General features: G+C 37.5%; 1 protein-coding gene across 1 annotated transcript; it reads right to left on the bottom strand.

Annotated features, from left to right (window-relative positions):
- Nucleotides 1–1,464: 1,464 nt before the first annotated feature.
- On the bottom strand, nucleotides 1,465–11,120 carry LOC137730847 (TNF receptor-associated factor homolog 1a-like). Its single transcript, XM_068469836.1, has 13 exons — nucleotides 10,963–11,120; nucleotides 9,914–10,130; nucleotides 9,234–9,345; nucleotides 8,358–8,446; nucleotides 8,200–8,268; nucleotides 7,963–8,092; nucleotides 7,348–7,506; nucleotides 6,672–7,020; nucleotides 5,871–5,983; nucleotides 4,872–5,022; nucleotides 3,702–4,171; nucleotides 3,414–3,621; nucleotides 1,465–3,137 (listed from the first exon to the last, which is right to left on the bottom strand). The coding sequence occupies exons 2-13, from the start codon at nucleotides 10,089–10,091 to the stop codon at nucleotides 1,752–1,754; spliced, it is 3,414 nt and encodes a 1,137-aa protein (XP_068325937.1). The 5' UTR covers nucleotides 10,092–10,130; nucleotides 10,963–11,120; the 3' UTR covers nucleotides 1,465–1,751.
- Between the last annotated feature and the right edge of the window lie 612 nt (nucleotides 11,121–11,732).

Here is an 11,732-nt window from a genome sequence, read left to right on the forward strand (position 1 = left end):
TTTGTGCATTTCGGGCGGTTTGGTGGGCACTTCAGCATCTGCAGGCACCCGACTATGTCTTGACCCCTAGTTACAAAATGATTTCTAAAAAAATTGTTAGTAGATTAAGGGCTTTGATGAGCCATCTTGTGAGTCCCGATCAGGTTAGCCTTGTGTCTAGAAAATTAGTCAGTTGGGTCAATCAGTAGAGTTGGAATTGTCCACATGAAGTCGGCCAATACAGGTACTTGCTAAGATGCTTTCTAAAGTATTATACATTGGCTCCACAAGGAGCCCCTCCCGTTCTTGGAATCCTTTTTTTTTTTTTTTTTTTTTTTTTTCTTTTTTACCCTTTTCTTGGGTAAAGTCTCCTCATCTTCCGAAATCCGGATAGAGCCTCAAAGATCGAGCTTTGGTACTTGGACTGGTCCGTTGGGATAGTGGTGTTTCTTTCTCATAGTTTTCAATTTCATTTGTTTAGAAACGTGTTAATTTTCAATTGGAGCAGTTAAGCATAATTCCATTGTTTCTTATTTTTACTTATTACTTTTGCTAATACCTTCATTCATTGGTTAATTTATGTCATATAAGAAAAATGTCAACAGTTTTTTCGTGTACTCAAAACATGACATTCTATTCCGTTTAGATTATAATATCTGGATTTAGATTAAATGATATGCATATCATTTATTCTTATAGTAACACATAAAATAATACAACATGAATTGTGTTTCCACTATTAAAAAAAAAACAAAAAAGGAACTTTAACGAAAAACTCCCAATATTGTTCACTTTAACGAAAAACCACATTTTTACACTAAAAAGTCAATCCTGGTACTATCGTTAAAACTCAAAGTTTTCAAGCTCTTTTCATTAGTTATTCTAAAAGAAAAATCCAATAAATACGTGATATATGAATATAGTCCAAATCGTTTAGTGGTATAGGAAAGTTCCTGGGACTCAACACTATTGGACATAAAACAAACTCTGGAGTCATCCATTACGATAGGTAAAAAAAATCCAATTCAAAAAGGGACTACTCTCTCGGATGGGGATAAATTAAAACATAACTGTTTCTTTCTTCAACACCTCATCACAGAACAGATTGTCAAACTTTTCACATGAAGTAATATTTAAACAGGGCAAAATCTTAAGTGTAGCCGGTTCACTATTCCCATCTCTCTCTCTCTCTCACGTGATGAAAGAAGAGAAACAACATAGGAAAATAGGTACGTGGTAGAAATCTCTCCTCAAATGAGACCTATTAATTTAATTTTGACCCGAACAAGCTTTTGTCAATAGTCCTGCCAATGGTATGCAATGTTGACTAGTAGTCAATGTTTAAACCATGTACTCTTTTCAATGGTTTGTATTTGTTCAAATCCGTTGTGGCTCTGCCGGAAATTGTGTGCCGGGAGCATGACACAACCGAGAGAACGAGGCACGTAGCGAATACGAGCTTGATACTTCGGGACAACATCACAGTAGTATAAAACTTTCACTCAACACGGTCGGACCATAAAGTGTTTAAGAGAAAAAGTATGAAGCCTGCTTCTTCAACCGAGAACCGTGAAACCCCGGGATATAAACCAAGCCTTCATTTCTAACTTAAGAAAGGGGTGGAAGAAACACTGTTTACAAAATGTTTTCTTATGGAAAAGATTACAACCTCACTCCAAATGTAATGACCCAGCAATTTCCTCGAATACATTATTACAACGGACAGTGACCCACTAGTGTGCGGGCAGGCTCCATCGTTCATTCATTCTCTTTCACTGTCCGTTAGAAGGCCGGAATACGGTGTAACCATTCGCCCCGCATGCCATATTCGAATATTCTGGATTGTAGTATGGGTAACCATCAGGTTCTGTGTTCCTCATGCCAAGTTGAGATAGATCAGAACCAGCCATTGCCCACTGGTTAGGAACTAACCCATCAAGTGGCCCATTCACATAAGGTAGCGAACCAGCTTGCGGAGTAAATTCCCTAAGTGGTTCGAAATGGCCCCCTAGTGTGTAGCCCCTCTGGTACCCATCATCTTGGTAACTCCGTGTTCTCTCAAACCTACATGAGCTGGTTGCAGATCCCATGTCATTAGATATGCCCAAATCGCCAGGGTAAGAAAACTGCCGATTTAAGTTACTTGGCCCATTACCGAAGGAGTGAAAGGCAGAGCTTCCTCTAGCTGCACCAAAGCCATGTTCATCATCAAGCAGATCATTGATGATATCAAGGTGTGGGAACTCATCTGCCGATACACCCTGGGTCTGGCGCCCAGATGTACAGGCTGGGAACTCAGTAGACAAGTGTTCCCTTTGCCCGCCATGTAAAGGATGGAAGTAGTCGAAATTTTGATCATTAAGCAAGGAGGAGGGATCATAGTTCATGCCTTTGCTCGATTCCCGTTGACAATTATCCATCCACTGGGGTCCATTATGCAACACATCCCGCGTCACCATGCCAAACGGGAAGCCTGCCTTAACTGAGCTTGGGTCCATCATATCAGAGCTCCGAGGTAAGAACATTGGAGCAGATACCAAGGCTGGTGACTGAGAGTATACTGGGGATGGGCTCACTCCCGAACTTGGGGAGTTCGTATGTGCGAGACCAGTTGAACCTGAAGCAACATGGTTACCCAGTATGGCATTTCTATACGACTGGGGAACATAACTATGAGTTGCTGGCGATGGATCAGGCCCCAACCGGCCAGCTGCACTTACTGAACGGGCAAGCTGAGGAGCAGTTTGAGCTTGAACTGTAGGCACAACAGTAGAAGTAGGCCTCGGACCAGGAACAAGAGGAGCACTGGAAGGCCTAGACATCACAGGCATTTGCTGTGCCATGGCTTTTTCAGCTGGTTTTGGAGTAGTAGGCTTCTGAGTCTGAGGTTTGGACATGCCATTATTCTGCGGTGAAGTAGTCAAAGGTACCACTCTCAGAGTCTGTTGTGCACCACTTGAGGATCCTTTTCTAAGTGGAATAGATTCTACAACAGCACTACTCTGGCTATCTGACTTCGGTGGACCATTCAGGGGCACATCTTTAGAAGGGCTTCCAGGAGAGGATGTTACTGCTGGTGTCTTGTCTTTCAAAGGTCTTTCTAAATCAACCCCATCATTGATACTCAATTTTTTCTGCAGAGATACAACTTCTTCCTCCTGTTATACACCACGTGCAAAAAAATTATGTCACTCATGGATAATAAAAAATAAAAATAAAAGAAATTGCAATTAATGCTGACAAGTTTAGGGTTTAGGGATAGCAAGGAATAATGAAAATATTCCAGATGCAGGAGGAAACATTGAGGACACTGACTTAAACAAATTATGGTGTTAAAAATACAAGTGATGGGCCAACAACAGCAACAAACTCTTCAAAACTAGGTGGACACCATAAAAATTCTACGGAAAAAAAAATAAAATAAAAATACCCACCTTCTTAACAACATGCTGCTCCGGCCATTTAATCCGATCCTGCAATGAGTGAACAGCAGGCTCTGACTCCGATTCACCCGCCTTACTACTACTTCCAGAAGCATCATTCTGATATCCTGCATCCGCTACAGGCCCAGAAGGCTGACTTTCTGTCTCGTTTGGCCAACTGTTCCCGTCACTTGTTGCCTTGGTGCGTTGGTGTTTCCCCCTGCAATTTTGAATTCAGTACATTGATTAAGAGCCTTGTATAATCAAGTTCAGAGCACGATATGTAAGCTATATATTTACCTGCTAGGAGATTTCTGGTTGTTGCAGCTAGATAATGAGTTCCCCTTATATGACCCATTCATTACCACTGATGGGACAGAATCTGTAGAACATGTTGAGGAACTATCGTCCATCACAGATTGACTCTTTCTTTCAGATACTCCGTTTTGCAAGGATGACAGTACAGTAATACCACTGCTACTAGCTTCTGTGAGAGGATGGACTTCTGATGCGTCGGTATCCCAATTTATTGGACCAGCATCTCTGTCTTCAGAATCAAGCGGAGGTACTTCAGCAACACCATCCACTGAATCAGACACATCAGATACATCTTCCAGCGTATCTGGCTTTTCAAGTACAGGTTGTTCTTCATCCCGTGTGTAGTCTTTCATTTCTTCAGTAGGGTGTTCTTGTTTCTCTTGTGCTACTACATCGGGTCTTTCCTCCCTCCCTTTGTCCTTACCCTTCCGGTTGTTCTTTTTCTGTTTAGCCTGTAGAAAAGAAGCCAAGGGAGGTGTGTGAGCAATCAATGGGAAAAATAAGGAAACACTTTTGACAAATGCAACCAATAACCCTTTCTCCTTATTGCAGTGGTTTCAATTTCAACTAAGGTTAACAAAAAAGTAGCATCATATAATAGATTATCGTTTCCACCCTAGAGTGGGAAAATAATTTTTTCAACTATCTAAAAGACCCAAATAGAAGATTAGAAGGTAAGATTAGTTAAAAATGGATCCCACATGGCAGTCTCGTCTTCAAAGTGGCAAGATATGAACAAAATGAAGCCAAAAGATAACATTGTTCATAAAGACACGCACCCTATCCAGTATCCATGGAAATAGACTTGGCCAGTATCCATGGAAATAGACTTGGCAACATTCCTAAACATATCCATTCCAATAAAGGCTACTAGAAAAACATTTAATTCCCATGAAGCTGCTTTTTCCCACATAGTAATCCTAAAAATTATTGTGCTACTAACTAACCGTTTGGTGTTTTTGAATGAGAGGAAAGGAATTAATATGTCATCAACAAATACAGCATTTCAGCTGACAACTGTTGAGGCATATGGTGTTATACTCACAACTGATTCACATTAATAGGCCGGTTCGGAATATCATAATCCTCTTAACTACTCTGAAAAGTCGCATTTACATTCTAAACAAGATATTACATAGAACAGAATCAAACCTGTTTTTTCTTTGCCTTCTTTTCCTTTTCAGTAGCTCCTCGCTTTGCCTTCTGCTCACTTTCAGCCAACCATGCTGCTTCTTCCTCACGGATGAGTTCCTCTTGCCTCTTCAATGCAACAGATTCATGATAAGCAACTTCAATTTTGTGGCTGCATGTAAATAGGACAAAGAATGACACCATCAATAAGAATAGGCAAGTAAATATGATTATCACGTGACTGTTGAAAAGAGTGATGTACAATTGGTTTTCATAGTCCAAATTCCGAAATTATCAACAATCATCCACCAAGGGAATATTCATAATCCAAAATGTAAATACTTGAATTCCACTAATAAAAAATTGCTAACTTCATTAGAACGCCAAATGCGCACTCTTAACCTGTTACAAGGTAAAATAAGCCCAAAATGAAAAAGAACTGTTATTTTCACTAGGCAAAGATTCTAACTATGAAGCCATTCCACATTACCAAAGGAGATATCATTAACTAGATAATATGCAATAATTTGCAAAAAAAATTATCAACAATGAAAATCCATATCTTACTTCTTAATGTGTACTCATAGTGCAGGATCCAAAAATCCCTTATCACACATGGGCGATGATCTAAATTACATCATTTTTAATTCCAGCCACAAGGCAGCAGCTTACTTCAAAGTACTTGAATGAATCATTCATCATAACTCTACCTATTTCAATTTGTGTAGTATACCAGGAACAACAATCCTAAAAGAAACATGGCATGCCACATCCTATGAAAGAAAATATATAAATGAAAATTTGATGATAGCACAATAATAAGGACCCATATCCATTACCAACCAAAACTTTCACTAACAGATTAAATCATAAACCATAAGTCTCCTACCATTTAGTATGAAACATACCCACAATATATATGTAGTAGAATTCGCAACTGATTTAAAATAAAGGCGGCCAAGGAACAATCTTCAAATATTACATAAACAAGAAAAGAATATATTAGGACTAATAGAACACCTGAAAATATGAGTAAGGACAAATATTTCTACAGTCCTACGACCCAATTCCGTAAGACGCCTTTCATCCCGCTCAATAGAATCTTTGTTGAAGTCCTCTCCAGAATTTCCATCCTGATGGAATAGCAGAATGATTGTTGAGAAATCATGCAGTTAAAAGAGTGGAAACTAAACATATATTACACATCCTCACCAACAGCTATAATATGTTCTCTATTTGCTACAAAACCTATTAAATTCCTATTCATATTAATTTTGCACTCCCTTGAAGGCTTGAAGTGAGACTAGAACATATTGATCTTAGCCCTTCGAATGAGTTTTGACTAGAACAACAAAAACCTTGAACAGTGAGTTAACCAGTCAGTGAACAATGAACAGCGCTGCTAGATATCAAGATATACTAGACTACTAAAATTTATACAGAGAATAATGGCTTTCAATATATCCACATTTCCGATAGCAGTGAGGAGAAGCCTAATTCTGGACAAGCATTGTGGGAATAAAGGGTATAGAGTTTCCTTTTATGGTCAGAAGGTAGAAAGAACTGTAAACCAAAAATCCTAGGTTGAGACGAACTTCTTGTTGTTAGACAAGTCTTTTCCTAACCGGATAATATTTTCCAATACCCTGAACATAAATGTAGCTGACAATATGAAATATCTACAAAAAAAAAAAAAAAAAAAAAAAAAAAAAAAAAAAAGGGAATTGAATCCTATATACCACACAACCAACAACCGAGATTTAAACGCATCAGACCAACCAACCAAACATCATTGCTTAGTATAGGATGTTAGCTACTCACTTTTGTACGATTTTGAGGACCCTTCTCATCTTTTGGAGGTAATGGTTCCAAGGCAGCCCTCTCAAGTAGCATCAGAACATCATCCACCAATACAAACATATCTTTCTCTACACGAACAATTGGCGCTCGCACTTCTTCAGTATCCAATAGTTTCACATTACTTTTCTTCGACTTAGTTTGGCCTTCAAGAGCCTTTAAACCACTATACAATGAGTCCATTACCAACGTAGATGTGACTTCTTTCTCAATAAAAAAGTGCTTAACAACTACTTTCAGGACTGCATCCATCTTCTCCCTTGACATACGACGCCTAACATTTTGTTCAATTCCCACCCAGAAGGAGCAGAAGCTGCGACCACATCAAAGGAAATGTTATCAAGAAATGAATTACATGTAACCACTAACCAAGTAACCAGTAAGTGAATAAATGTACAAACATATGCAGACATACATGCGTCCAAGAACACACATGAACCCAAGTGACCATGTTACTAAAAATCCAGCAGATAGCAAAAATTTCATTAAATTCATACCAAGTCACATTTACAAGAACCATAAAGCACAGTAAAGGTAAGCTCAAAACATTATGTCTTCCAAAATAGGGAATTGTATAGATAACTCAGTCGTGATCATTCCAAACAGTAACATGATAGAAGTTCCAAAATCAAAGACATACCTTGACCATCTAGCTTTATCCTCTATCAACTTTCCGAGTTTACTTCTTCTCTCTTCCACAAAACGACGGCAAATTTGCTCTACATTTGTCAAGTATACCCTAACAAGTTCTCTCCTATATTGACAATCAAGGCAGCGAAAGGGCCGGTCTGCTTTCTCCCTACAAAACAAGAAGCAAAGAATAGGAATGCTTACAAAGACGAATAAAGTCCATGCAAATGAAAACACCGAAAGCAACATGATAAATTGCCAAAACAATATTCAGCCACCAAAGGTCAAAGTGTGAGTTTAAATGGGGAGCTTCATCGTAAAGCTAGATTTAAAAACAAAATAGGACAACATAAGAGGATGCACTTCAATGTCAAAACAGAGGAGACAGTAACTTACAAAAAACTATAAATAAAAAGTAAAAACTAAATAAATAAAAATCCATAAGAAGTGGATTCCCTTCAATAGACAAGATATAGTGCATTCTTAGCTATAACGTGTCCTTGAATTTGCAAAACATGTGGTTATGTTGAGACCTAACTATGATACTCTTTTTCCGATTATAAGTCAAAAATACAAGATTGGTTCTTCAATAAATCAAATTAGAGCTTAAACAATCATAGAGCACCTGATGACTTGGACTTGCGCCTTTATTATAAGAGTGTCAGCATCAATAAACCCATCTAATACTTTTGACAGCTCCATGAATTTTTTCCATCCCCAGTCATGCTCTTTCTTCCAAAAGCGATGTAATGTATCTACAAAAGTTTTACGCATACTCAAACTTGGTAATGGATAAATTAAGAAGCCACTGGAACAAAAAAAAAAAAAAAAAAAAAAAAAAAAATACTGATTAACAACCAACCAGAATATTTCGACTTCTTAGGGTCTTTATTTACCACAGCTATAGTAAACTGAGCAAAATGGCTCCAACCTGGTAGACAGACAAACAAGAAATTCCATAATTATACCCCAAACAAAATTGATAATCAAGATAATTCAACAAAGGAAACAATAACACACCTGGAAGAAGTTTGTCATGATGAGCTACACAAAGAAACAAAGAGAGATGGTTGCAAACATCGCAACCCTGGGGATAGATCAAGATATACCTGCCACAACAAAAATTTCAAAACTAACTCATCTTATGATGACTGTTTGCCCAAGCCACATGCATCTATCAGCAAATATGCGCCAAACTTAAAGGGTAACTATGTCTCGTGGACATATACATTTCTCACACTGCAGCACTTATGCAACCCTTCAGAAATGAATTCGGGCTACATTCCCTTGGTGGTTACAAAAGGAATCCTGAAGATGTACCCCCAATAGGTTTGCAAAATATAAACACCCATGATTAGAGCATTACATGGTATGTCAAATACATTCACTGTTAAGCATAAGGAAGAGGAAAAGCAGTCTGTAATAGTTCCGCTAATTACTTAACTAATTATTGGTGGATCTCTTTGCATGTGTTGTCTGGAAAAAGGAGGACTCAATGATTATCAATTTGCCGGAGCCAAAAATTAAAAATACAGTACATGTTATACTAGTTACACAAATCTTTCAAACAGCCATTCTCTGTCCTACAAGCATTCAAATCACAACTTTATGGCAGCGTGTCCATGTAAGAATTTTGTTCAATGGGCATATCCTTCCCCTACATGAATAAATACTAAACAACAACAGCAACAACAAAGCCTTATCCCACCAAGTGGGGTCGGGATGATTTGGTTTTGCGCCAACAACAAAGAAAATAAAAACTAACTGATGTCTATGAAAGAATACATGTCTCACCACATACACGGTGAATATGAACAATCTAAACAAGCAAACTAAGGTGATAGCATTTTTGTATGCTCAACATGCACATAAATTAATCATATTCAGAATTCATACCACTTGTAGCCGCCAACCTCAAAAGCATTACTACGAAGTTCCCTTTTGTTAATTTGAGAAAACTTCTCTATCTTCCACGTATATTTTCCGTATAACTCTGACGGCTTTGGCCCTATAAAGTAAGAGGTTTGTGAACATTTAACAAATCATCCAAATAAAATTTGAGAGCAGAAACACTCACTAATAAATGACATGGGAAATGTAGAGTTTCTTATTGCTTACAATAGAATAAAGGAAGACTAAAGTTTCAATCCATGGCAGAGTGAAAGGGTAATTAGAAATGAAATATACCAAAAGATGAATTAAGCCTGTATATCAAATCAGAAATTTGGGAGGAAACGATATTATGAAACTGATACCATGCAGAGATGTGCAGTCAAAAGGAAAGTAAAATTATGCAAGGGCAGGTTTAACAAGATTTAAAAAAAAAAATAAAAAAAAAAAAACTGACTGAAGCCTGTGAAAGTACACTATGTTATTTCACATTTTCAAGTAAAATACATAAATGTATTTGGAAATAAAAAAATCATCTGTATAGTAGCTATAAACCATTGGTATCTAGATTTGGTATCTTTTTGATCCATTGATTCAAAATTTCCACAAGCCTGGTATTATTGAAAAAAAAGAATACACATTCTAACACACTAGGCAATTAGCATATGTAGTGCATAAAACAATACCACCATCGTCATCGTCGTCAGAGTCCCAATAAGGGGGCGAAGTAGATGGGGTTCCATTTTCCACCTGCTCAGAGGACCGCCATTCTGCTAAGGCTTCCCCAGAGAGACAACGCTGCCCACTTGAAATCCCCTCCGTAGACCTTCCTGGTCCAGACTCTTCACTAGAAATCCCAGCCATTTTCCACTCCAAAACTCCTGTCCTCACACTTTTCCAACCCTGCTCACATGATAAGAGAAAAACAACCAACAAAGAAATTTATTCACATTAGGATTTCGACCAAAATTGCACGAACAGAAGCATGTGCACACTACAAGCGACTTTTCTTTTACTCAATTACACAATAATGCTTAAAGAGCCAATAAATAAAACAACAGACATCACAACTTTTGAATTTCAGGGGAGAAATTTTAACCAAATTCAAATTTAACAAACTGAATCATCCTTTCTGTCCTGTCTGGTTGCTAGTAAATGTAACGAGAAGACCGTAAAATTTAAAATAAAAAAAAAGAAAATCAATTTAATTGGGGCCTGACAAAACAAAAATCTCAGCTCAACTGATGCCTAAGAGGATGCCACTTTTACAGCAATCAAGACTTAAGGCAACATAAACGCAATAAATATTAAACTTAGTCATAAATTTCCATGATTTTCTATGCAACAAAACAGCTTATCAGTTACCATTCCCTAAACCAAAAACCCACGTCCGAAAAACCAAAAACCAATAAACCCTAAAATCAAAACTCCAAATACTTAAAGAAACCAAACTGAATTGAAACCAAACAGATTGAAAGCATGAAATTGCTAATCAAAAACCCTAAAAAGTCAGAACCATTTTGATGAACCCAATTGCAGGAAACTCAACCCAATTAAAAACCCACAAAAATCGGAACCAATCAAACTAAGATCGTGGATAATCAATCCCCTTCGACTGCGATCAAATAGAAACCCTATGGACCCTAGAGCGACGAAATTCAAAATAAAAATTACAGAAGGAACAGAAAACGGAATCTCGGAAACGATATCCAATAGATCGAATGGTGGTACGAACCTGCAACGCAGACTAGAGCTTATTCACAATGGCCAACGGAAGCTCTGAGATTCTAGAGAGAGAGAGAGGAAGAGAGAAAAAGAGAGATGGGTCGAAGGAGCACGGGAGAGAGAGAGAGAGAGAGAGAGAGAGAGAGAATTGGGCAAGGGCGGAACCCAAAAAAGAAAATCTAATTTTATTTAATTTAGATTTTTCGATTTTTCATTTTATTGAATTTTGATTAATTATTTTTCTTTTTTTGGAAATGGAAATTTTACTTTTCTTTTTTCCCTCTGTTAATATGATTTTTTTTTTTGTTTGAGGAATTAATTTTAATTACTGAAATGTGAATAATTAAAGGAATATATAATTGAGAAAACTAAAATTGATGATGGTACAAGTAAAAAGAAGGGGATGCAGGGTTACATAAGGTCGGTGACAAATGTGGGGGAGCATAACAAAGAGTAGTTTTATTGGCCTTGCACCTTGTGGGACCCGTTTTATTCTTAAGATAACGAGGTCGTCTTAGGTTTACTTGCAACTTCGGGTTTAGGGCTGGTTTAGTATTGTTGTGCTTTGAAGAAAAAAATTATTTCTGCTGTGCTGTGAGAATAAGCTCATTTTTGCTGCTTCGAGTTTTCAGCTTTTTTTTCGCCCAAAACTGTAAAAATAAGTTGTTTTTAAGTGTTTACCAAACACATTTTTGAGCTCTGCGTTTTTAATACCCACTTTTTATAAAAGCACCTCAGTACCAAACTAGTACTTAAAAGCATGGACTTTCTAGATGGTGT

The sequence above is a fragment of the Pyrus communis genome, chromosome 4, assembly GCF_963583255.1.
Source record: "Pyrus communis chromosome 4, drPyrComm1.1, whole genome shotgun sequence".
In the NCBI taxonomy this organism is placed as follows: Eukaryota; Viridiplantae; Streptophyta; class Magnoliopsida; order Rosales; family Rosaceae; genus Pyrus; species Pyrus communis.

Bases quoted from the DNA above. Each gene is read 5' to 3' on its own strand.
- LOC137730847 (XM_068469836.1), bottom strand. From the start codon at position 10,091: ATGGCTGGGATTTCTAGTGAAGAGTCTGGACCAGGAAGGTCTACGGAG. The intron at 7,507-7,962 runs GTGCTCTATGAT...CTTGTTTTGTAG, and splicing joins GCGCAAGTCCAAGTCATCAG to GGAGAAAGCAGACCGGCCCT. The intron at 5,984-6,671 runs GTGAGTAGCTAA...CTATTCCATCAG, and splicing joins GTCCTCAAAATCGTACAAAA to GATGGAAATTCTGGAGAGGA.